Below are 26,999 nucleotides of genomic sequence, written 5' to 3'. Positions count from 1 at the left end.
AAGTTTCAGGCTAAAATCAAAATATGAGGAAGCTGCTGCACATGCGTTTCTTTCATTAATGCCTCTTGAAACTAAAGAAATATTATGTATGCAATTATATGTACAATTATTTTAATATAGTATATTAATGTTATTGTTGTTATTTTGTATTATTGTTTGTATTATAACATTAGTTATTAATAATAATGGGGGGATGCTAGACAAGTAGTTATTCATTATTATTATTACTATTTTTTTATTGTTGTTGTTTTATTACATGTATCAGTTGCATTATTACAAATATTATTTGATTAATGAGGAGCTGCTGAACAGATTGTTCTTTCATTAATGCCTCGAGACAAAATCATGAAAATAATAAGCTATTGAAATATAATTTTATTTATCTTATTCTGATATAATGATAACAATATGGTTGTGTGATATAGAACTATATTAATGCAGTACATATACCACCTGTATAGGCTACATTATTCCTATTTATCACTATGTATACTATTCACTAGATGGGTATACTATACGTATGTATAAAGAGAAACCATTGTTGTACATTGAGCTCAGTAACGTACAATAGTTCTCTCAATAGCTTTTTATTCAGTATGTTTGTTCTCCACCTACTGCCTACATTTTTTAGATTTGATTCGATTTAATTGCTATATATATATATATATATATATATGTGTGTGTGTGTGTGTGTGTGTGTGTATAGCAATTAAATCATTTATTTAAAAAAATTTCAAAATTTTATTTTAAAAAATTAGAGTTGAAAGATAAAATTTGTCACTTTTGCATCCTTGCTACAAAATTGAATCATCTGTGACACTAAAGATTTAGAAAAGGTAAAATTAATTCGCTTTCACATAGCTTTGTAAGCACTTAAGTATTTCAGCACTGATGGTGAAATCATGCATGTCACCAAACTGAATGGTGACATGCATGGTATCAAATTACATTTGACCTTTTAAAACTGTCGTCTGGCTCTTGGAGATTTATTTAGATTACAGTTTACTGTTAAGTTGCACAGACACTGTAGCTTACTTTGAATGTATTCTCGCCACTGCTAAAATACAATTAATTTTGGTGTAAATTTCACCTACATGTCAAACATTTAAAAAGTACTTTCTTATATTAATTGTCTATGTAGCCTTAAAAGTAAAAAACAAACAAAAGAACACGTCCATGAATTTATAAAAAGCTACATAATGCCTATTATCATATTTATGTTCTCATCCAGCGCTAAAGCTTTCAGGATTAAAAACGGGAACCTGTCACACGATTCTGTCTGCATGCGGAATGAGTATTTTATTTATAACCAGTTTATAAAAATAAAATACAAAATAATTTTAAAACAAAAAGAAAAAAAAACACTGTACAAGGCATTGATATGATACAAATGATAGAATAAACATAAATAATTACAGGTATATACAATGCAAAACTCCCACTCGTTACATTCTTTCCTTGAGACTGTACAGTTACATTTCAAAACCATGACGTACATTACAACACAAAAATATCAACCATTAAAAAAAAAAATCAAAGTCAGAATGACGGATGAGCAAATCAGCAAATGTCACAATAAATAATTTTTGTCAAGTATTTATAAGTTAGTAACAAGTAATCCAATGTTATGACATGAGAAGTGTACAAGTGCACACCAAAGCTTTTATTAGTTTCCATCTCACTTCTCGAAATGAAATAAAACAGCTGGGTTTGTTCCGTTGGTCAGTGGTTTCCTGGAACCACAAACACCAACAAGCTACTATAAATATGACACCTTTCTATCAGCGAGCCACTTTTTTAAAAAAGTGACAAAGGAAATCTCGTCTGGAACACTAATACTACGACTACACACCACTTATGTGCAATAATAACAAAATCATGAGAAGAAATCTGATTATCTCTTAAAACCAGCAGCACTTGTTTAGTGTCTGTTCCTCCCGTTTCCATTGAAGCCTGTTAGCGTATAAGTTACGGTTGTACAATAATGATCTTTTTATTTAAATATTACTTTGAATATTTTACAGGTACATATTAAAAGTCTGCACAACAGCGTTTCTGAACTTGCTTTGAAATAGCTTGAAATCTCGTGAGCCCCGAAATCGAGAGTTTTGAGAGCGGGAGAGAGTTGATTGCTGGCGACGTAAGAAATTGCACAGCCCTGCTCGAGAGCACACACTAACAAACAGACACACCTCGAAATAATGCACCCTGAAAATATTCACCGATTCCCACCAGTCGATCAATAAATGCATTCTCACAGAAAAAAAAAACAAAAACAGAGGGGGCGGGTGGGGTGGGGAGCTCTTCTGGCTTTGTAAGCACAAAAAAAGCCAGTCAGCTGTGATTTCCAGTGGTGATATACTGCCCACGCTGACAGGCACGGCAGCACATGCCATTTACAGACAAGAGGGAAAGTGAAGGGAAAAGGCTTGGCTCGGCCTAATAGTGGAATGATCTCCAACACAGACAAGGCTCAGTCATCCCTCGCTACGCACAGAGGGGCAGAGAAGAGACATTAAGGCGGCTGACTGACTGAACGCTGTCTGCCTTCAGGATGAGTCATCATAGCTGCTCTGTGAGGCTAGCGTAGGTACCTGCAAGATCTGCAAACAAAAACAGGTTTATATCTACAAAGCAAAGTGCCCCATTCCATCTCCCTTATTTACCACAATCTCAATTTGAACCACATCCGCAAAATCGATCAAAATATTTGGCAATATCATTTATTTTTCGTCCACGTGTGCAGCGATACCTTAAGAGAGGCCATCAGTCTATTCCTCTTTTCCTCTTTCTGCTAAATATGCATTTGGTGCATCGCATGTATATATATATATATATATATATAAATATATATATATATATATATACCCGATGCGCTGATAAAAAAAACATCACATTCCAGCGCATGCAATCATCCCAAGTCAGTGCAGGAAGCGCTGAAAAACTAACATCAGGTGGGGAAATGAATATTAAAGATGAGTCAGAGAAGATACAGAGTCACGGAAATTAAATTTGCTCACCCAACAGGTAGGGAAATCCCCTGCCGGGTTCAAATCTCCACAAGGTAAATGCTATGTGATAAGTGGTATGCAGCCTTTTTTACTCAGTAGTTGATTTTTTTTTCTGTTGAAGCATGCAAAGAGTAGCACTGGAAGGAAGCTGAAGTTATTTTACAGTATCTTACAAGCAGAGGAGTGGGAAGAGGTTGTGGAGGAGAGGAATCCTAAACTAAACACAAAACCGATTCCTTGGACTTGTGCACAAACATACTGTATGTACTTTTATTAAATACAAGAGAAACACAAATGAAATAAAAACATTCTTGCACATGGAGGCATGGAACATCATTTTGGTGTGAGAAATATATGTACATATGGCCTCCGTTTTTAGCAACATTTGACAAAATGTGTATTTTTGAGGTCTGAAATTCACATTTGTTCAGAGTTTAATCTCAAACACTGACCTGGTATTTACACAGGACAGCTAAAACAGGAAATACTTGCTGTTTTTTTTGTCATTACAAATAAGAGCTACTCTGTACTCAAGTAAACTGCTGCTCAAATTGTGTTTGATTTACAAACGTTTGTGTTGCTACCTTTTCTACATGAATGAACACTAATGAAAAGGGTTGTCTTATAACCGCTGGCACAAGTCAAGTTTTTGGCTCCTTTGTCGTTGTTTTTTTCGAATTACAAACACACCAGAGTGAATCCTTGAGCTGCCCAAAGTGCCAAGGCACACACTGAGACAAACATCTGTGTCTGGACATTACCCATCAGTAATGCACCTTATGTTGTTTAAGCTTACTACTGCTACTACAACACTGAAAAATGCACTAAGATCCAAAAAGGAGCTTTGCTTTTCAAACCTGTAATCCCTCCGTTCAGATTAAATCCCCTCTCTAGCAACACAGTAGGCACAAAAAGGTGTGTGTCCTCACGCACTTTACACGATTGATTGTATAAAGGCTCACTTGGAGCAATCCCTTCGATTTAAACACTAAAAACTAACGCGAGTGACACAAAACCGCACATCCACGATCACACGGAAGAAGGGTAGGAGTCGTAAGCGTCGCTAAGCATCAAAATAAATATCTCAATAAATACAGCTGTACACAAAATTCTGGCTTTACGCGTTCACATTTAGCATAAAGCAAATATACCCTGCCTGCAATGTCTCCAAAAGCAGAGGAGAAAACTGAGTCGACCCCCAGCCAAATATCTAATTTATCAGCTACACTGAAATTCCATCAGTTTGATTCAAGTGCATTAATACTGGGGATAAATAAGCTACTATAAGTTGTGTTGCAGGATGGAACCAAGTTGAATATGCAGGAGAAGCATTCATTTATGTGCCCACTATTTCAACACGGCAACTGTTTCATTTTAGAGCTTCACTTTTTGGTCTCCAGCGTTGTATTGGACATAAAACGAAACGTTAACTAGTTCAGTTTGCTCGATATGTATCATCATCCAGCCTGTGGATGTATGTATAAAGTCCTCTGTGACTCTGTTACATCATGGAGTAATAAATCATGCAAGGAACCAGCGTTTTTTCCAGTTCAAGATATTTCAGCTTCTGCCACACAGAGTTTCACTCCTCTTTTGAAAAATCTGTCTTTCACAAGTCTAGCAGCTTTAATGCTGAGCTAAATCGCTGGAGTACCACTCGAAAGGCTAGCTGGGTACATAAATGAATGACAAACCCTGCATGCTAAGGTTTAAAGAGAGCACTGGGAATCAGTGAGATGTGGAAAGTTCAGACTAACAGCAAAATGAAAGGGCAACAAGTTATTTTTTTGATTATATAGGAAGACTCAGGCTTTTATCCTGACTGGTGCCTATCCTAACTGGAGTCTTCCCATCCTCTGCTATGGCAACACTAACCCGGTGGGCGACTATCTGCTCAGCTTGCTGGAGCACTTGCCCTCCCGGCTGCAGCCTTTGCCCCTGGACAGGTGGAAGGGTCCGGTGCGTGCCTGCCGGCTGCAGCAGCTCTCCTGGTGGTGCTGGTAGAAGCGGCGGGGAGGCGGCGAGCCGGAGAAGCTGGGAGGCGAGCGGCTGCGGCCCAGGCAGCCCCCTCCCCCGCCGCCGCGGTGCTCGTGGCGGGAGGGCGAGGAGCTGACGGAGCGCTGCAGGGAGGAGGAGCTGCGCGGGGAGGCGCTGGAGCTGCGGTGGTGGTGCGGAGAGCTGGTCAGGCTGCAGATGCCCATCCTGGAGCCGCCGTGCTGGGTGGAGGAGCGGTGGTGGAGGGGAGAGCCGCGGGAACCATGCATCAGCTGAGCGAGGCATGTCAGGAGGTCTGAGTCACTGGTGCTGCCGGCTCGGATGCGGTAGCGTCTGAGCCTAGACGAGAAGAAAAATGAGAAACAGCAAGGAATATATTTCAAAGCAAGTCAGAAAACAAGGGGATGAATTTAAAAATAGGATCACTGTCATATCTGTACCACTGATGGTAGCTTCGAAAGTCTAAATTTTACAAATTAACAATCCATTCTTTTATCCGTGCACAAACAGAAAGCACAGCTATGTTCTTTGCCATGAAAATTACCGGAATGAAACAGATCCAACACGGTAAGGATTAAATAACCCGATACAATAAGAGCACAGTGTGGTATCAGTCATCCATCCATCCATTATCTATACACCGCTTAAGCCTCATTCGGGTCGTGGGGGGACTGGAGTCTATCCCAGCCGACTTATGGTGAAGGCAGGAGACAGCTTGGACAGATCAGCAGTCTATCCCCAGGCTACATGCGGACAATTTAGAATCACCGATTAACTTGAACATGTATTTGGACTGTGGGAGGAAGCCAGAGCACACAGAGAAAACCCACGCATGCACAGGAAGAACATGCAAACTCCATGCAGAAAGATCCCAGGCCAGGACGCGACCCGGGGATCTCTGAGTTGTGGGGTGACAGTGCTAACCACCGAGTCACTGTGTAGCCCAGTATCAGTCATGAAGGAAGCAAATGTCCAACAAAGTGATCTAAAGCATCTTTTAAATGGCCTTTTCAGTATTTTGTAATGTCATCATGCTTCTCTGTTCATGTGGTTAATCTTAAATGCCTTGAAAACAATGGCTTTGTTAGTTTTTCAATTTTTCGTTTCACAAAAGATTCTAATCAGCACTTTACCTGCCCTCCACAGTGGAGCGACAAGGCGGTTTTCCAGGAGGTGGGCGTGGCAGGAATTGGGATGCCAGCTGCTCAGCAGAAGAGGCCGAATGAACAGGACGAGGGATCCGGCTCTTGCGGGACAAAGGGCTGGAGGAGGAGGACAGAGACGGAGCATCATCCCCCTGACGGTCTGAGCGGGAGCCCATCAGAGAATCCTCATCCTGAGAGCGGTCAGAGGTGGAGGACAGCGGATCCCTGGCGAGGGAGGCTACCATGGGGCCACGCCGGTCGGAGAGGGACGGTGAGGCAGTGGGAGAGGGGACCGGGCCCTGGTGGTTGGCTTTCTTCTGGAGGAGTTTCTCCTTGGCGGACCCCGGCGGAGGGAGCTCCAGCAGGCTGGAGGGCTCGAGGACAGGGATGCGACTGTGCCTGCGGACTTTGCGGGGGGCAGAGGGGGAGGAAGAGGCCGGACCGGTGGTCTGCTGCTCTGGGTTCACTCCTCCACCCACCTCCTCCCTAAACTGAGGCTCTGTGGCACAGGGAGCAGGGTCAGAATCATTCTCAGGGTCTTTTAGCTTGGCGAAAGCTCCGTTACTTAAATCCCTTTGGCTGTTAACAGAAGGAGAGAGGCGGCCGTTGGTGAACACGGGGCTGCGAGAGGAGCGAGGGGAGCGTGGAGAGGATGGCGAGCGCGGTGGAGGCGAGCGTGGCGAACGTGGGGAAGACACACGGCTTGGCACGGGACTTTGAGCTTTGGTGTGGCTGTCTCCATTGACCAGCATCTCAGCCAGGGGGTCCGTTGGTGTCCCCGGGTGGGTGGGCACGTGGTCCTGTGGGGAGCTGATGTCCACTGTTTGCTCCTGGAGCTGCTGAGCATCAGTTTCAGCTTCGCCACGCCTCTCCAGCAGGAGACACTGCGGAACACTGTCTGATCCCGACTGGGAGGACAGCCCAGAGGGGCGCTGAGCCGTCAACTGGAGGGGAAAGGGGAGGTGGAGACAAGGGAGGGGAAGAAACAAACACAGGTGTTATTTTTTTAAAAACATGGTAAAAATGGGAATAATATTCGAATTGTCAAAAGGTCTGTTGCTGTAAGACTACAACATGTCGAGTTGTGCTGTAGATCTGCAGCAAGAGCCTGATGCAGATGTGTGAACAGAGAAGAATATATAATATGGGGTAATAAATGGTGATTAGTTTGGCAACAGCATGCAATACCATAGCTACCATTATCAGACCGAAACACACAAAGTGCTATGGCAGTGTCAGTCAAGCTGTGAGTACTAAACCAGCAAGTAGGACAGGAAACGTTCACGCAACTTCGCAGGGGGCTTCAGCGAAGAGAGGGTGAGGAACAAATACAGGGAGAGAGAGAGAAAGAGAAAGATAGAGAGGACAAAGACGATCTGAAACAAAAGAGACCATGCAACCTGTAGTCATGACTCGACATTCCAAACACACATGCCACAATCAGACAAACACACACCCCTATTCAGATCACAAGAACACATGTCCAGACACAAGGACACATCTGACCCATGCTCTGTCTGGCCTGCACAATGCCCTACATGGTTTCTGGAGACAGCTGTCTGACAGCAACACAATAAGCAAGCCAAATGAACAAAGAAGCCAAAACTAGCAACTTAAACAAAAAAGAAAAGAAAGAACAAAAATGTTGACAGCAGGTGGATTCCTACTGATGCAGAGGAAACTGAAAGGAGGTTTGGTTTTTTTATGGGATTGTGATGGGCTCATCACCTGCTGAAGCTGGGCGCGGGTGATGCGTATGACTGAGGGAAACTTGGTGTTGGCAGCACCAGCGGGGATGGCCGGCAGTTTCCTGCGACTGGGTGAGCGGGTGCCAGGGGCGGGGTTTGATGGCAGAGGTAGGGAGGCGTGGCAGGAGGAGGAAGAGGAGGGGCGTTCCTGCTGCTGCTGGTCGGCCGACTGGCTGCGCCTCAGGCCCGGCTGCTGGCGCTGGTGCAGCGGGTCCGACAGGGTGGTCAGGAGGGTGTGAGGGCTGGGAGAGCGCAGAGGGATGGGACTGGATGTCCGGACCGCGACCTCCTCAGGCAGAGACGGAGGAGAGGTGGGGAGCTAAGAGAGGGGGAGGGAAGAAGTGGGAGGTGGAGAGAGGAGGGGTTGTGAGATTGGTGAGGGAGTGAAGAGAAGGAGGATGTGTGGTGGAAGCGATGTGAGGCAGGACAAGCAGGATGACCTGCTGGGGAACACGATGTACCTGAACAGGTAAAGCGACGAAAGGATTATTAAGATAGCTTTGGGAATGATCTCAGGATATGTAGAGTTTGAGGGAATGGGGTGGGACGTTTCTGGTAAGGAAGAGTACTTTTACAACTAGGATGCAGCAGTTCTGGTTGTAGGAGAGAGTCAAGGAATAATTCTACTATTAGTTAGAGAAGCTGCTCAAGAATTTGAGCAAAAGCCTTTAAAGTTGAATTTGTATATTGAGCAAAAATGCAGAACTGGACTCAGTGGGCTTCTGGGATGTTATGAATACTAAAGGAGCAAAAAAGTAATTTAGGCAAAACAAACCAAATCATACTTTTAAAATAAATAATTTAATCTGTGAAGCAAAAAAATCCAACTAAAGACAAAGTCTGCAAATAAGGTAAAGTTAAGCATGAATATCTAATGCAAATTAAAGTGCATTTCAAAGCCATGAGCGCTCTTTTCCCATGCTGTGATCTGATAAAAAGCTCTGAAGTTGTGTCACAAATAACTTTGTCTAACAAATACACACAAGTGAAGAAGCGAGCCAACACAAAGCAGTAACATTTAGCTTCAAACTACAGCAAGATGCAGCTGGTGGAACTCTGATTGTTGTATGACATTAGCATTGAAGTTCTATACCTAGAACTCTGACTCTGTGCAGCTTTTTAACATTGTAAAATGCTGACTACAGTCAGTATCATGTATGTCATGTTGTGAGATGGCCTTCAGATGAAAGGGCTTACCTGAGTCAGGACTCCCTCAGCCAGAGCTTCAGCCGGGCTGGTTGGAGTGACGGGTGGCAGGGCCCCTACAGGGCCCACGCTAAGCTCCAACTTGTCCATTTTTGCACTTCCCTTGGAAGAAGCCGTGCTTTCTTGTTTAGCTTTTCCAGAGCTAGGGCTTGGGCTGCCCTTCTCCCATCCAGGAGACTGTTCTTCTGGTTGGAGCACTTCTGGCTCTTCATCCTCCTCTGAAGGGCTGGTGGTAGCTTTGGCTCCTGGGGAGCCGCTGGGCCTCTCCACCATTACCCACTCCCTTGAGTCAATGTCCTGCCTCCCAGAGCTCAAATTGAGGGCCACGAAGCCCCCACTGCTGACTGCCCCCTCTCCCTGCTCCAAAGATCCAGGGGAAGCTGGCTTAGGAGAACCACCACCAGACCGGAACTCCTCATCATAGTGCCAGATCCTGTCCGGACGCTCCCCGGCAGTTACAGCTTGACCCTGAGTTACTGGGATGATCGCAGCTCCATCAGCTTCCTTCTCTTGGTGCTGGGTGCCAAGCTGCTGCTTTGCTGAACTGAACAGACACAAGACAGATGCAAAGAATCAACTGTCAAATCTGCTCAAAGATAAACTTTCAACTTACATTGGTTACTTGATAGACTCACCAGGCGTCCACAAAGCGCTCTGGACTGGGTTTGGACTCCAAACCAAGCCGCCTCTCCAGCTCAAAACTGTGGATGTTGCGGAGTTTCCTCAGCAGAGGACCGTCACGATCGGAAGCCACCACCTCAGAGTGCAGTTTGACAGGGGAACCCAGGCTCGGTCCAGTGTAGGGGCTCTGGTGACCTTGGTTGCACTGGTTGTTGCTGTGTTCCTCCTCCGTTGCCGCCTGCGGGACCCATTGATTAATTTTTTACTGTACCTTTTTAAACTAAAAAACAAGTGAATTTCAATTTAGGTGTGGATTCTTGCATGATAACTTTGTAGTCCACCTTCCAGACTGCTGTCCTGGTGCGGTTACGGTTGCGATCCAGCTCCTCCCAGACGTCAGCCTCCTGGTTGCGGTGCGGGTGGAGGGGGGAACCCGGCAGGCGCTCGGGTGCAGGGTTGTTCTCCACATCGCTGAGCTGTTCGTCCTGCAGAACCTCGTCTGTGTTCTCCCTCAGAAGGTCTCCAGGGATCAGGGAGGCATTCGCCATACTGCAGCAACAAAAGGTGCACACGTTATTTCATGTCTGAGGCTATAAAAAGGAGAATACCTCTACTCCTAGTGTATTTGGGTTAAACGTACCCCATGTGTGCCGGAGTGAGGCGGGTGTGATGTTGCGGCGTCGTGGCACTGGCACTGATCGTCAGGGTGCCATCTGTGCTGGTCCGCTCCCAGTCGTAAGGGTCATTTTCCACAACGTTGTAGGTTTTCATGCTGTTGTCAAATACTGACATAAGCAGCTGCAATGACACAAAAGTACATAATCAACCTTTGTGTGAGTTTGCATTGAGGACAATTCCACAGAAGTCAACAGAAAAAAGACACTTCTGGTGTTTGAAGACCTTGAGCAGATTTTTCTAGGTCATGTACCACTCGATTTGTTTTGCCTTTGAGCAAGATGAATGTGAAACTGCAGCAGAAATCAGCAAATGATAATACAGCAGAACCTTCCCTCTTTATTAAACTGAATTTAGAAGCTGGTGTTACCTGGTAGTCAGGCTTGGTGAAGTAGTCAAGAGTGGAGATGTGTTCTAAGAAGACACCGAACTCTGCCGGCAGGTGTTTGAGCATCAGACGGTGGTCGTAAGTGTCCTTCAGCTTCCCCACATGTTCCTGAGAAGGAACAAACACACATCTGTTAGACATTCCTCACTTGGAGCAACCTGGACAAGATTATTTGGTGCTTGGTTGTCCTCACTTTGTCCTTGATCTTCCTCCAAGGCAACTGACCGACTAGAAACTCCACCAGCATGTAGAAGAGCGACCACAGGTCATCGTGACGACCCATTTCCTGGAGAATTACACCAACCTTGCATTAATATTTACTTTTGATCAAATCGTGACAAAAAGGGAAGGTTGTGCAGAGATAGACCATCGCAAAACAACATTAGAGATTACATGCTTGACAGATACTGACCTTATTCTTGTGTGCATTGACAGATGCATAGCGAACTGTCCCCCTGAAACCAGCCACTGGACGGGGCTGACAAACAGAAATAGAAACAACAATTGAATCTGGATGTAACCTGATCTGTTTGTGGTGAGATCCAAACCACTTTTGTACAAATTCTGAAAAATTCAGATAAAAATACCACAAAAAGTTAGAAAAAGCATATTCAATTTCTAACCCTTACCCTTGAATAGCATTTCTCAACATCAAATTGCCATAAATTAATTTGTGTGGCCACTTGGGGGCAATAAAATGTAAGCAAAATGGCTTTTAAACCTGATATGGGAAACCTGTGATGCAGCACATGCAGGACAACACTGCATTTATTCTGAGTTGGGTTTGAGGCCACCCAACAAACTTCATATTAACTTTTTTGCTCTGTTTTGTTCTCCACCATAGACACAGAACATATATTTGGCTTTAGAGCTTTTTGTTGACTGAAAATGCTTATCTATGTGGTGAGAAATTAGACAAAAAACAGTAAAGGAGCATCTGAAAAGCCAAAGAAATAAGCTGAAACACACAAAAACTCACAACTGGATAATAATTCAATTCTTTTGTTGCTGCAAATGATACCTTCTGCATTGCAAATAGTAATCTGATCCATTGCCAAAATAAAAATAGGCTTTAAGCACTTACAGGTCGGACTTCCTGGCATGAGTTGGTGAACTGCCGAGCCAAACCGAAGTCCAGCATGTAGCAGGTTCGACAGGTACTGGGGAAGCGACCCATGGCAAAGTTGGACTGAAGCAGAGGTAAAAGTAGATAGAAAAATTGATTAGGTGTGAAATGTAAATGCAGTAAAATTTAATGACTATTTATAATTATATAGCTCTCAGGTGATAAATGTGTTCTAATGGTGGGATATAATTAATACAGCAGCTCCGAATACAGACAACATTTACATTCTGCGACTTTTGGGCATTTGGCCAGAGCTCATGCTGAGCCAACTTAGTGAATCCGCAACGTTACCAGGAGCCAAAAATAAAAAACTGGCAGGGTCAAGAAGCTAGAGAAAAAAATATTCTCTCATGTGATATGAATATATAGATGTTCTAGGTAATGAAATAAGAGCCCAGGAGATATATCCTCTGCTCCACAACTGTGTGACGCACCGGTTTGATGTCACGATGCAGGAAGCCGACAGAGTGGATGCTCTCTATTGCCTCCAGAATCTGGCGACCCAGACGAAGGGTGGTGCTGATGCTGAATGTTCCCCGAGTCATACTCCTCCTCAAGTCGGCCAGGTTACGACCCTGAAAGACCAAATGCAAGACTTGTCAGTAGTCCAAAAGCTGAGCTAGGTGAAAATTTTCCAAAACTCAACAAAAACAGTTTTTTAAAAAGGACAAAAAATATTAAATTCTCTTGTTGCATTCTCTTTTTTGCTGCAATATAGAGAACATATCTAAATAATATCAGTAAGAGGTGTTACTGATTGAAATATATGTTAGATTGGACAGGAAACAAGTCAACAGGCAGGAAAAACACCAATTCAGCTGCACACATCAGCTATAAATAAACACATGGAGCAGTAGGGAACCAGCGCAGTGCCGGAAAATGCGCCATTCCTGTGGGTACGCTTGTATAAATCACAACCAGGCTGCACTTTTAAAAACACTCAAAGCCTAGCTGTCATCAAATTCTGGAAATGCACAAGTGAATTTGTCTTCATGACTTGTTTAAAACAGCCTTGCGTGGTGGATGCAATGACTGAAACTAATCTGACACCTATGGCTCACAGCAGTAGGTCAGCAACCTGCAGCCTGAGATTCTACAGAGGAGGATTATTGCTATAAATGCCTTTTTCTGCTTGATACTCTAAAGTCTGGAGCTCATATATGTAGCGTTCATTCACCCATACATCGGGATTGCTTGAATGTATGTTAGTAGCTAAATTATTCACGTGTAGCAGTATTTATAGAATTTTTTTTTTGAAATATTTATTTGGCTCGGTTTCAACATACAATAAGGAAGAAGAAGAAGAAGAAGGGCATAATGTCTCTCAGTAAGTCAGATCAAGGTCAGAGCTAAAACTCAAGATAGTTGGATGTAGGACTGCATTAAACTGAGAATGTCAAATGCAGAGTTCTTTCTGCATTAGGGAATTTTTGGTGACTCCCATAGAGGTTTTGGACAGAGACAAAGGAAAAACGCTAGCGGAAAAATGATAAAAAGTGAGAACAAAAAAGTATTTTAACCAGTTTTATTAACAAAGGTTTTATTTACCCAAACATAATGGGTATTTTTCTTAAAGAAATGGTCCTAAACAACAGGAAAATGCATAGATTTCAGTCAAATAAGGACACAGACTCACTGCCTTTACTGTATGTAGTCAAAGGCCCATTCTGAGCCAGGAAAAACGCTGTAACATTGGCTGAAGAGCAGCTATGACCGCATAAGACAATCAAATCATGATTGAAAACACGAAAATAGAGCATAGCAATCACACAAGTCTGCACAATGACTCACTATTATAGATCACAGAGTAATTTCTATCTTAAGCTTGCAAATATTCCAATAAAAGCTGGTGATTATTGCAGAACAAGTGCTGTAAGATGAGGAAAATGATGATTTCTCTTAATGCCATCTCTTTACACAGCCTTGCCATAATCTGTTAGCTAATTTGCTGATGAGTCACTTAGTATATGAAACATCTGAAATGCCAATCCCAATTTTCCAGAGCTCTCAATTATGTTTTTAAATTGATTCACTTGTACAGCCAACAGTTTAAATCTATAAAACACAAAAAAGCAGGAAATCCTTATTGCAGAAAGTGGAAGCAGTAAATGTTTGACATTTCTTGATGACTAAAACTGCTCTAATTAAGTCTCAGTTGTTTTGTCAGTAGTCTGATTTGTCACACTGGGCTCTTGAAAGCAGCTTAAAATGCATTGAGTTTTCCAACCTGAAGCTCCATCACCACGTAGTTGAAGCGGTCGTTGCGGCCGCATCCCACAAAGCGACACACGTGGTCTTTGCCTGGGAGGAGAAGAAGAAGAAGAAGAAGAGAGTTTTGTGTTACTTTCAGAGGAGAGGCTGAGGTCACTTCAGTCGACATCAGCTGAATGATTTGGTTTGTGTATCATGACGTGTCCATGTTCTGCTGCCCTCCCATCACCAGCTCCCCTGCTTGGCTGCTGATTTATAAGCTGTAGCGCACAACATCGGGTCTGCACATGTGCATGAGGGCCCTGTGTGTGTGAGCATGCATGCTCTCAGAGGACATTGCTGCACTGGCTGGCAGGCTGCAGCCACACCCCGAAGCCCTTCAGCATGCATTGAATGCAAACAAGGCCTCTATGTGTTGGATCCACAGCATTTTATACATCCTGTCGCCACCAAATTCTCATTTAAAGGAAAAATAAATTGAAAATGAGGCTAAAATGAGCTCAGTATGACCCATTAGTCTTCTTATGAGGCCACGGATCGATGTTTACTCTTTACAGCTGGGCGGGTCAGCAATGTTTGGGGGTGGGGGGTTGGAGTTCAGCCTCCAGTTACATGCTGGTTCCCTCGGGAAGCAACACAACCATGATGCTCCAGGCTGAAGCCATTAGACAGCAAACATGATCCCAGCCCATTGATTTTTTTCTTCTCAGAGGAGAGGGGGGAAGAAACAAGACTTAAAAGGCAGGAAGGAAGATGGAGGGGAACAGAGATGGCTAAAAAAATAGAGTAAAACTATGCATTCTGCCCTGAAGGAGTGTGTTGTTGATCCTGTTTCTCTGCTCTGACGCACACAAACATGCACTATGGCACTTGGCCTCCTCTGATTCTATCATTAAAAGACAAGATGTGACACACAGAGCAGTTTGTCTTTGGTTCCTGTTGAACAGCGAGGACAGCAGGCGTGTGTTTTCCAATGCAGAGACTGGAGCAAATTGTGCTGAACCCTGGGCCAAATTGTGCTTTCAGATGAGTCAAATGATCTATATCTGGTCTCAGAGGGACAGACTATTCTACTCCGCTATCGATGTACATAGGCGATCCCTGACTTTTCCACTAGCATGACATTTCCTGGACGACTGGAAAAAATAAACATTCTAAGAGGCAGAGATCTTTCTTCTCCACCCAGCAGAAATTCTCCTTAGTGTATGTCAGATGATCATGATACAGACGATATCCATGTTTGGGGCGACTCAACAGTGTCAGAGGGGATCAATGGGTTCCAGTAACTGAATCCACTGAATCCATTTCCACTCACCTTGGAGCTTCTTGAGCACGGCGACCTCCATCTTCAGCACCTGTTTGGGCTGCTGGGCCGACTCCACCTTCAGCGCCACGCTGACCCGCGTCAGCAGGTCCAGTGCCTCGTAGATCTCCCCAAACCCACCACCCCCGATCTTCTTCACCTGGTGGGAGACGATGAGACACTGAGTAAGAAGCTCATATATAAAAACAGAGTGAAGATAAGAAGGTCAAGGTCAGAATCGGCCTCCTTGGAGTTGATGGGAACCTCAGCTGAGAAGTAAACTCACCACAATGACACCTGAAACCACCTCTAAGCTATGAGGTATTTTATTTTCTGTACTGAGGTTTCAACAGTGTAGAATAACAGTGATGGTCATTACAGCACTGCTACTATGGTAATGTGCTCATGAAAGTTAAAAACCTACATAAAAACTTGCAATATCGAGGTGATTTCAACGCTTCGTCTATGAATGAATGTGCATGAAAAACCTAATTTTTCATCATTTTAAAAAAGATACACCAGGAAAAATACACCGCAGCGTTTAAAAATTGAGTGAAATGTGACCACCAACACGTCTACACGCTGTCATAACAGTGTTAACAGGCTGATGTTAAGCAGGTAGAACATTTAACCCTCTTAACTCCAAGCAGCTTTTTGAGCATTTATTTGGTCTTGACACATTCTTCCTCACTGAGAGCTCATTTTCAGTGCAATTTGAAGTCCTGCACCTCTATGGAAACAGCACAAGCACGGCTAGAAGTAGAGAGAACTCATGGATGACTTCAGTATAGAACGTATAGAATAATTATAATGCCATGAATCATAAAAAAGAGAATGAAGTTCAGCCCAGTTCAGGAAAAAAAATGTCACACGACTGCTGGTTGCAGCTGAGTCACTAATGGGCTGGCAGTGGTGTCTAGGAGTGGAGAGTTTTTAGATTTGTCTGGTTGAATGAAAACAGCTGAATTTTGGTGAATCATTAAATTAGCAATGTAGGAAAAAAGTATATCATGGTACATGCAGCAAAATATCATGATTTCGAGCTTAGATTTGGTTCATTCTCCTGCTGGAACTTTATGTCACACTTGACTTGTGCGAGAACCAACAAATCTGAAAAATTTTTGGTTGTAATTTTGGCAGTTTTTTAAAAAGATAACATGCCTTTCAAACCCGTCAGCTGATAAATCTGATAAACATTCTGCAGATATTTGATCATAAACTGAAGTATTCAATAAAGCTGCTACTAATTATCATAATTATTTTTATTGTAGATTAATCTGTTGATAATTTTGTCAATTAATCATTAGTTCTATAAACTATAAAGGTGTATAAAATGTCAGAAAATGGTGACAAATGTCAGTCAGTGACCTCCTCAGCTGTTTTTTGTTTGTTTTTTTTTTGTCCACAACTCAAAGAAATTGAGTTGAATGTCACAGAGGAGGAAAGAAAACTTAAAATATTCAGTTAAGATGCTGGAATGAGAGAATTAGGACTTCCTCTTTCTTCAAAAATCACTTAAACGGATTCACGACAGTTTCAATGAGTTTAGAGTCAAGAAGGATGCAATAAAAGTTGTACAAGGTTGTACAAATATTTCAGGTGCAATGCATGAACTTCCAACTGAAAACCTGCTGAGTTCATAGTTAAAAATATAGTGTCATCCTGTGTTCAAAGTACTCTGGCAGCCAGAAAGTGCTATACATCCTTAAAAACATTTTGTATTAGGTCACTGCAAGAGTTGAACAATCAAAAATAGTTCATTGTTCCTATATGTCTGTAGTTTTTTTTTTTTTAAATTGGGAGTGCAGCAAACACTAGCTCAAGTATTGGCAACACGATATACAAAAGTCCATTTAATTTTGTAATCTAGAGCATCAAGGTAAAGCTTTTAATTATTTTCTGAGCGGAATTTATGTGACTAGGTAATTTGCCCACCCACACATTCTGTCTGTGCTGCACTGATGGGATGTTTGCACTCTGTTCTCATTAGCGGTTTTCTCCTTTATTTCCGCTTCCTCACAGTCGTTCCACCTCTTCACATTCACCTCGTAGCCCTACTACAGCTTTAATTTCCCCCTAAGCCCCCACGTGTCCTTCACCGTCCTCCATGTATACACGCAGCCTTGTGTCGCACTCGGAGCTAAAGTTGTGGGATTAGCTGCAGCATTCTTATGTAACTCCTTGGAAGACAGGAAGTGGTGCCAGGCTGCCAGTTAGGAATAACAGCCTCACATGGCGTCCTGGCTGGCACAGCAGTGAGAGACACGGGCCTCTGGGGATCACTGCTGCTGCCACTACTGCTGCTGCTGCTGCTGCTGCCTATAGCGCACACTGCACCGCCACAAATAGCTACACAGGCTATTTTTGGATCCCCCTACGCTGTATCCGCATTACCTGGACAGAGAGACACGACCCCAAACTGTCCAAACCACAGGTGAGACGCTTTAAAGGAAAGCAGATGAACCCATAGAGCACTGTTTGGAGAACAAAGAGCAGTTGTTGGTCGGAACAGAGGGCGATCCAGGGACAGGCGGTGATGGGGCTGGATGAACACGCTGCCCATTGTCGCCGGAAAACACGCCACTTACCACTTTCCATCGTTCCTTGACCAGGGAGAGCACGCTAAGGATGTCAGCTTGCTCTGCTCCCCCGCTCATCCCGTCTGTCTGTCCTCGCTGCTTCCCCCCTCGACCGGCAGCCTCACACTGAGCCGGGCATCTGGGAGCTGATGGAGAACCCTGCACAAGTCAGAGGGAGACACGAAACTGTCAGGAGGAAATCAAATGAGATGTGGTTATTTAGGCCAATCTGCAGCTCAGCATCTTGAGCTACACTGTAAAATAAAAACATTAAAAAATGGTGAAAATCTGACAGCAAGGGGGCTTGGAAAAACATTAAAAATGTTCAAAAACCCCAGCAACTATATGTAAAATCGTGATTTTTCAGCTGTTTTAAACACAGTAAAATAGTGTAATTTTACAGTTGCATTGTGTAAAAGAAAATATTGCTATTTGTAGACTTTTGACATGGATGCTATTTACAGTTTAAGCCTGTTCTTTTGAACAGCTAATATATAAATGAGTACTCATTTCTGTGGTTTTCAGTTTTCTGAAATTTCAGAAAACTGGGGAAATCTGTAATATAACAGTTAAATAATTTTGATATTCAGTTTTAAAATCCCTAACATATATATATTTTTTTCAAATAACAGTAAATATCTGTAAAATAATGTTTTTTCCAGCTGATTTAAATACAGTAAAATGTGTAGTTTTACCACCAAATATTGTAAAAGAATAAATAACCACTTGTAAAATAAATAAATAAATAAAGTACAAATTTTAGTTGTGAACATTATTTCCAGTTTAAATCAGTTTTTTTCAGTCAATATATAAATAAACATTTTTTCTGTGATTTTATTAGCCATAAGCTTTCATTCAAGACAACAGGAAAAACCTGTAAAATAATAGTTCATAAATATATGTAAAATAATGATTTTTGCAGATTTAAATTACAGTTACAAATAAAAATTGCAAAAATACAGATTTTTGATGAGGACATTATGAAATATAAAATATACATTTTTCAATATACATGTTTTTCCACATCGTTGCAAATATGTGTAAATTAATAATTTTTTCTGATTTAAATACAGTTTTAAAAAAGTTTACTTTTGCCACCAAACATCGTAAAAGAACTAATGAGCCTTTTTAAAAACACAGATCTTCAAAGTAGATATTATTTTCAGTTTTTAGGGTTATGATGTAAATAAATTATTTTTTTCTGTGATTTTCCTAATTGTTATCTAACAGGGAACAAAAGAGGGAAATATGTTGAAAAAAAATTTTTTTTTAAATGAAATAAAATAAAAATGAGTAAAATAACAGCTAATTGTTTAAAAACTACAGAAGATTTGGAGAAGATTTTTCCAGTGTAGTATCCAGTCTGTCTTTCAGTGCTGAATCTACAACAGGCCTGCAAAAACACAGCTGTCTTCCAGTTGAAAGCCCGAGTCAAACCATCGCAGCAGCTGCCACACCTGCTGCCAGCAGCTGTCTCTCTGGACAAACTCAGCCTGTCAGCTCGGACCCAAAAGTCTCACGTCTTAAGTTACATGAAGGTTTCATCTTAGTATCATTTTTCCCGACCATTAATCTTCTGTGTATGAAAACCAAGGAGCATGTCTTAGCATAGTATCAGATTAATTAGGCCGATTAATCAGACTAATCTTACGCAGAAAGACTCAGTGTCATGGCAGATGAAAAATGCATTCTCATGATGGTAAAGCTTTTTTTGGAAATAAAACCTCTTTATGTGAATATATATATATATATATATATATATATATATATATATATATATAAATAAATAAATTGATTTGCTTCCATTTCGTAATAGCTTGGTTTACGTTTACACCTAATTCAAGGCAACTGAAAGATGTGTTACAATTTTTATCAGTTTTGTGCAACTTGAAGTCAATATAAACTTATACAAATGGTTATTAGTCAGTTATTCTAATGATATGGGACTATTTTCTGTCCTTTACTACCTCCCCAAATGTCTAATGCCTATTTCTATTGCTTTAATTAATGCTTAATTTACTTGTAATACTTCAGAGATCACTGTAAACCAATACCAAGAATAACATCTTACAGAACTGCTTGGGCAAATTTCCTTTTGGAAGTCGTTTTTATCCTTTCTATCTAAAAACTGCTGCGACAAATGATTATTTCTATTATTAAATTATCAGCTGGTTAGTTTTACATTTCACTGGAGTTCAGTTTGAACTATTTAGATCACTTCTTTTGCCTGAACTACAGTCAAAAATCCACAGACAGTCAACTATCTGTGGGTGAGCCTAAAAAAAGCTGATTTGAGAAGATGAAAACTGCAGATTTTGGGGCATTTTTGCTTTAAAAAATGACTGACAGTAAATTGTTCAAGCTCTTGTTAATGATTTGCTAATGTTTTTTAATTTTATACCAAACGCTTTGAGGGATTTTTTAGAAAATGAATGAATTAAGAGCTAAAAAGACAAGTGCTCTGCTGCATGTACCAAAATAATGTATTTCTGAATGACTTATTTTTTAAAAAAGGCACCAAAAACAACACATAAAAACGTAAATGCAATAAAAGACAGCTTATTAAAATGTGCTGCTAATACATTCATCTCCACGCAGCAAAATCTGCTCTCACATAAAAAAGGCCTGCTGTGTACAACAAGGTTCAAACAGAGTTTCCCCTGGAAAAGCTGCGTCTGAGCTCCTGCATTATACAACATCCGTGTCATAGATAAGCATTCCTCCGGAGAGCTCACGCTGCTAACTTCCTTTAGTCTGCCTTTAAACACTCCAGCACAGCAAACCTGCCTTCGATTCATCATTCTGTACGCGGTGCAGGCGTTCGCGGTTACGCAACGAGCCTTCAAAAACACTATTTGGTTACAGGGCATGATCCCAGCATCAAGGAGGCAATCAATCCCATCATGCACCGGGGCGAGGCTGAGAGATGGAGGAGGGTGAAGCGTGGTTGGACCAGATAACAGTGAAGTGATCAGCATGAAATGTGACCCAGGGTGAAGGCTCAGGAGTGAGGTGGCCTTGGTGCAGCTGCAGTGATCCAACGCACAACTGGACGAGGCGTCTCTGGACATAAAGCTCTTTTTATGACATACAATTAGCGTCACAGACTGTATTATTTCACTGTGGAGTCGCTGTTATCATTTTGTGCGGTAATGCCTGCAGTCTTAGTGAAATGCACAAACGATCTGTATAGCTGAATAGTACACCGTTGCCAGTTACATTTCCAGAAACTATGAAATACTCTCCTATCTGTTAACTTTATATAGTAAAATTGAATTGGGTTTGGGCTCAGTAAAGATGAGTTGGATGGAAAATATAACCAAAAACGGCAAATTCCTTTTAGACATAATAAAGATTAGACACATTAAATTAACTATAGTTTTGTTTTTTGTGGTTCTTTTGTACTTAAGTTAAATGCTAACATCTGCATACTTTAAGCAACAATGGTCATGTGGTGTCAGCATGCTAAAATTTTATTGCAAAGATTTATATTTTTACTTTAAATATATCTCTGTTCTAAATGTCTCTTTGATTACCAATAAATGCGACCGGAAAAAAAGATATGTTCAAGATGACTGTTTTTACAACTTTTGTTACTACAAATATGACAAGAAAATTCATTTTACACTCAAATTTTAGAATAATAAAAGCAAGAAAAGCACTCAGAGAGCACAATACTCAGTCACTGTATGATTTCTGACGAATAAGTCCCGATAAGTCCTCAGCGTTGGACTTGTAGTAGGATCGCAATCATGTGATCATCAGCAGGCAGCTGACGTAGCGTTCACTTGTTGTCATAGTTACAGTGATGCTGTGCCGCTATCTCGCAATGATACAGAAATCTTTAACAAATCCGTGGACCCAGACTATAAGCTGCATCACTGCCAAATTCTAATCACTTGGTCCTTGTGTCATTTCTGACCTTCCCTGAAAATTTCATCCAAATCCGTTACTCGCACAGAAAGACAGACAGACAAACAGACGGACAAACGTATGCGTTCCTTGGCAGAGTAATAAAAGTCAAGGCTTTCTATTACCCATACTGCCAACAGTGACATTGTATGAATACATTTGCTGAAATTCATCCAAACTCCATAAAATGATTGTTCCGACATTTCACCTGAGGTTACACTACGCTATAAAAACTGAACACTTTGTGTTTTTAACTGCAATTTTTACAATTTCCTGTTATTTTACAGATTTTCCCTGCTTTGGTAAATTACAGACAGTAAAATCACAAAACACAATGAATAATTTACATGTTAACACTTAAAACAACAGGCCAAAAACTGTAAACAATGTCCACATCACAGAACTGTACTTTTATAAATGGTCATTTTTTCATCTACACTGTTTGATCGCAAAATTACACAATTTTTAAAATGTATTTAAATCAGCTAAAACTGTGCTATCTTACATATATTTGCCTTTTTTTTTGCAAATAAAAGTATGTATATTGAGGACTGGCAAATGACTACTTTACAGATTTCCTCTGTTTTGTTAAATCACACATAATATTCAGTAAAATCACAGGAAAAAAGTAGGAATTTACATGTTGACAGTAAAAAAAAAATAAATTGTAGATAATATTTGCATCAAATATTTGTATTTTGTACAAATAGTAATTCGTCCTTTTACAACATGAAATTACCCTGTTCAACTGTATTTAAATCAGCTAAAAATATTATCGACTTGTTTTTACAGTTTTTTAACATTATAGTATTCCACTGTTTTTCAACTTATTTTTTTCTGGCACCTTTGCTGCCAGATTTTTTTACAGTGTAGAAGAACCCCAAAGCATTCCTCCTCTAACAATCATGAGTATCTATTAAACAGTTGTTGAGCTATTTCAGGACCGCAGTAGTGGAAATGCTCCCATTTGCATTCCCAGAGTCACAGCAGGACTTCTGGAGAAGTTACACATCTGAATCTTTGTTTTCCAGCCTTTTAAAACCCACAGTGGCTAAAACCAAACTCCTATCTTATTCGACAGGGAAACAACCTGTTTTTTTTCCCCTTTAGCATCTGACAACATGTTTGCAGTCACAGAAAAGTCACCAGTAGAATTCCTAATATTATGCTAATTGGTGCAAACTCACAACGGGGCCTCGACTCCGAGAAGAAACACGCTGTACAAAACGTTTCTAACCTCGCGGGAAGAGGAGCTCGTTGTAAACACTGTGATTAAATAACCTGTGTCAGAACTTCAAGGTCACCTCACGTTCCTTCTGGAATAAGTTGGATGGAGGGAGAAAAAAAACACACATCTGAGCTGTAGTAAGAGACGAGCGAGTAATTTGCTCAAAACTCATCGGTGGCTGCTGTTTGAATGTGACAAAAACACTTTTAACAGCAAAACTAGTGCATTTTTCTATTTTCTAACTTCACCTGTGCTCTTAGGTCAAACGTCAGGAGAGGTGGAAGACATTTAGTATCTTTTTAATCCACAAAAACAACATAAATGTGCATAAACAACAGGAAAGATGCTTGGATTCAACCATGTATATATATACTATACACATGCATTCAAGCACAAACTGTACACATTTCTACATAAATACACACACCTATGTCTCACACTGTGACTAATCTAACACCTCACTGAGAGGCTCTGCTCTTCCTCCTCCTCTTCCTCCTCCTCCAAAACAAGTCACCATCAATGAAGAGACAAATAAAGGGGAAAAACAGGCCAGGAGGACAGAAAGATAAATAAAAAAAATTAAACCAATCTATGACAACCAGCTCCTGCCTCATCATGAATCACGCCTCCTGACCCCGGCGTCTCCATGGCGACAATGGTGCAGTGCCATTTTCATTTGCTGACTACAGCTTAGCGTCGCCTCTGCCCTTTGCTGCAAGTTTACAGCCACACATATTTATATAATAAAGAGAGAGAGAGAGAGAGAAAGCATGCTGAAATTTCAACGAGGAAGGATTTCCTCCTTTTGAATAAATCTTGAGGATGAGTTGATGGCGCTCATTCGCAGGAAAGCACATCAGCTGTGACCCTGAATGCCTCATGTGCATGCATGAACACATGGCTGCAGCACGAAGGGGTACAACTTCATTTTCTGTCTTGTATGAGCTGGTTTAGGAGCAGGATGGTGAGATTTTAAAATTTGTGCGGAAGCTGGAGAGGAGCCAACATGGAGAGGGCCTACATAACATGGGTTTCAGCTTTCAGCTTTCTTTATTTTCTCATTAAGACTTTAATCATTTGTATCCTACCTAATTGTTATTGCATAGCCTTAAATTCATTGCACATACTGTATGAGCAATGAAAATCTCTTGAATATTGCAGAAGCAGTGAAGGATGTGAGGCCTGGAGGTGTTTACTGGTATGCGTTCACCTAAAATAACACATTTGGTTTGTTTAAAGTCATAAAAATGTTTTAAAAATTAGATGTGACATATAGTCAGCTGCAGCAAATCTCATAATAATGTGATTTTTAACCACTAGAGTCCTCCCCTGCAACGCACTGACCGGCTCTGCTGTGGAGAGCTGTTGCATAGCGAGTTGGTTGCCACAGCAGATTTACTCAGGCGCGTCCACGCACATTGGCCGTCCACAGGCCACGCAAAAAAAAAAAAACAAAACAGCTCATCCTGGTAAGCAGCTCTGACAGGATCACAGACACGCAGCTGCAGGCGGCAGCTAGCAGCGGCGGTTAAAGGGGCTAAAAGAACACGGCACCGCTCCGGCAACGACCCTCCCCAGCCCCTCCACCCCCGGGTTCTGGAGCTCTTACCTCGGGTCTGCGCTGCCAAATCCTCGAGCCACAGAAAGAGCCGGGTGTGGTTACAACAAAAATCCTCTACGGCGGGGACGACACGGAGCGGAATCCCATAGCGGGGCGTCGGGAGGCGGCGGCCGGAGACGGCAGAGCGGAGGGCGAATATGTCCGACAGAGATCGTCCGTTTTCTCCTTCTGCTGTCACCTCAGCATCTCTGCTGTCGCTGCGGATCCGTGACGTGACGCTTCTGTGATGATGATCAGCAGCAGCCTCAACTGCCTGCGCGCGCGGCCCCGATCCGATCGCCCCTCGCAACAGCTCGGGAGCGCGCTCGTCCAAGAAACGCAGATGATTCCCACGCAGGCGCAGTAGACGCTTCACCAAATCCGTGTTTTTCTTTTTTTTATAGCTGTCAAATTTATACAGTCACATTTTACTAGACGGTATCATATTATTGCACAATTTTAAAAACAATAATAAAAACACAAATGTTTTAGATTTAGGATGAGACTTTAAAAAAAAAAAACACATCTCCCATTTTTAGCGTTAGAGGAGACAGTTTGTTTAGTTTGGAACGCGGCCACACACGCGCGCGCACGCGCGCGCGCACAGAATAAAAACATAAAACACAAATACAACTGCGTAGGCATTACAAAAAAATCACTTGAATTAAATTAATAGTAGTGATTAGTCAAGTCTGCTGTTTCTATTGCACATATAAGCCCTTTTTCAATAATGAATTAAGATTAGCATTACCTAACAAGTTAAGTTAAATTTTAAGGGTGAAACCTTACGGGGTTCTACGCATCATTAAGGATTGAAATCATAATAATGTATTTAGGCTCTTAAGTATGGAGATTAACTTAAGTAATTTGAATACAAAGGCTAAGATCCAACATTATGATTTATTATAGAGATTCACTGGACTAATTTAGAACTAAAGTTAGAACCATACAGCTATATACTTGAAAACTCAATAAATCCAAGATTACATATGGTAGTGACTGCAAAAAGTCTTTATTTTACAGTATAAGACACTCAGTTTATAAGTTCAAATCTGATGCCTTACTTAAATAGAATTGCATAAAAAATACTGAAATAAAAAGTGGTAATAAGTCAAGTGACAGTTATTTATGTTGCACATGTGAGCTCCTTTCAATAATGAATTAAGATTTGCATTATAAGTTGCATTACAAGTTAGCTATTAAGGGTGAAAGCCTACAGTGCTTTTCATAGTGGGAATTTACCAGAATAATTTAAACAGTAAAGGTTAAAACCCTGCCTAACACTGAAAAATATTAAGGCTATTAATTATGGAGATTAATCCAATAAACCCTACAGAAATATACATGAAAACTCCACAAATCACTGAGTTTATAAGTTAAAGTCGGATGTCTTACTTAAATAGAATTGTGTAAAGGCAAGTAGCTTTTACTCATATTTCACCCGCAAGTCCCTTTCAATAATGAATTATGATTGGCATTACAAACTGACAAGTTAAATATTCAGTGTAAAGCCTTACAGTGTTATTTATAGAGCAAATTTACCAGAATAACTTAAATATTAAAGGTTAAAACCTGCCTAACACTAATAAACATTTATTATTGAGATTAACCTAACTTATTTAAATATTAAGGCTAAGATCCTACAGTATTATTAATTATAGAGACTAACCTGACTAATTTAAAACTAAAGTTACAACCTTACAGACATATAGTTAAAAACTCAACAAATCCAAGATTCCCCAGTCCATAATTTATATATACATATATGACCTGCTGCTGTAGTGTGGAAGAGCAGGAGTTGTGGGATATGGCAATCCCATCTGACAGTCACATCAGGAGGAGAGAGCATGAAAAGATCAGGAAGCGCCAAAGGCTGAAGGAACACCTGGAACAGATGTGGAAGCTGAAGGCCAAGGTGGTCCCTTAACGTCTGAAGTCTCTATCCAAAGGAGTAAAATCCTAGGAACAGCTAAGAAACTACATGACAAGCTTGAGGAGGACACTCCTACCAAGCAGGATTGAAAGGGATATTTTTCAATGTCATTGTATTGGATGATATTGGAAGATTGCGTAAAGATAAATTAATAATGATGACTTCTAATGACTTAATTAATGACAGTAGTGGTCAGCTGCCAAAAGGATATCTGTGGCAGTTTCATTTTAAATATAAGAACACTTTGATACATAAATAATCTGGTGTATCATGTGACTACTCAAGTTCACAGCTTTATTGCCAGTCCAACTCTACACA

General features: G+C 41.3%; 1 protein-coding gene across 2 annotated transcripts; it reads right to left on the bottom strand.

Annotated features, from left to right (window-relative positions):
- Positions 1 to 1,273: 1,273 nt before the first annotated feature.
- ttbk2a (tau tubulin kinase 2a) lies at positions 1,274 to 25,048 on the bottom strand. 2 transcript variants are annotated; one of them, XM_023272143.3, is made up of 16 exons: positions 24,758 to 25,048; positions 18,018 to 18,167; positions 15,442 to 15,589; positions 14,143 to 14,216; positions 12,350 to 12,490; positions 11,874 to 11,978; positions 11,202 to 11,267; positions 10,983 to 11,075; positions 10,772 to 10,897; positions 10,367 to 10,524; positions 10,068 to 10,275; positions 9,741 to 9,964; positions 9,097 to 9,649; positions 7,880 to 8,218; positions 6,140 to 7,095; positions 1,274 to 5,345 (listed from the first exon to the last, which is right to left on the bottom strand). In XM_023272143.3, exons 2-16 carry the CDS (start codon positions 18,084 to 18,086, stop codon positions 4,898 to 4,900), a joined length of 3,708 nt encoding a protein of 1,235 aa, XP_023127911.2. In that variant the 5' UTR covers positions 18,087 to 18,167; positions 24,758 to 25,048; the 3' UTR covers positions 1,274 to 4,897. The 2 variants fall into 2 exon arrangements, with proteins under 2 accessions (XP_023127911.2, XP_035804943.2); XM_035949050.2 differs by lacking the exon at positions 7,880 to 8,218.
- Positions 25,049 to 26,999: the final 1,951 nt, after the last annotated feature.

Source organism: Amphiprion ocellaris, chromosome 20, assembly GCF_022539595.1.
Source record: "Amphiprion ocellaris isolate individual 3 ecotype Okinawa chromosome 20, ASM2253959v1, whole genome shotgun sequence".
NCBI lineage: Eukaryota > Metazoa > Chordata > Actinopteri > Pomacentridae > Amphiprion > Amphiprion ocellaris.
This window is presented reverse-complemented; position numbering and strand designations above follow the sequence as displayed.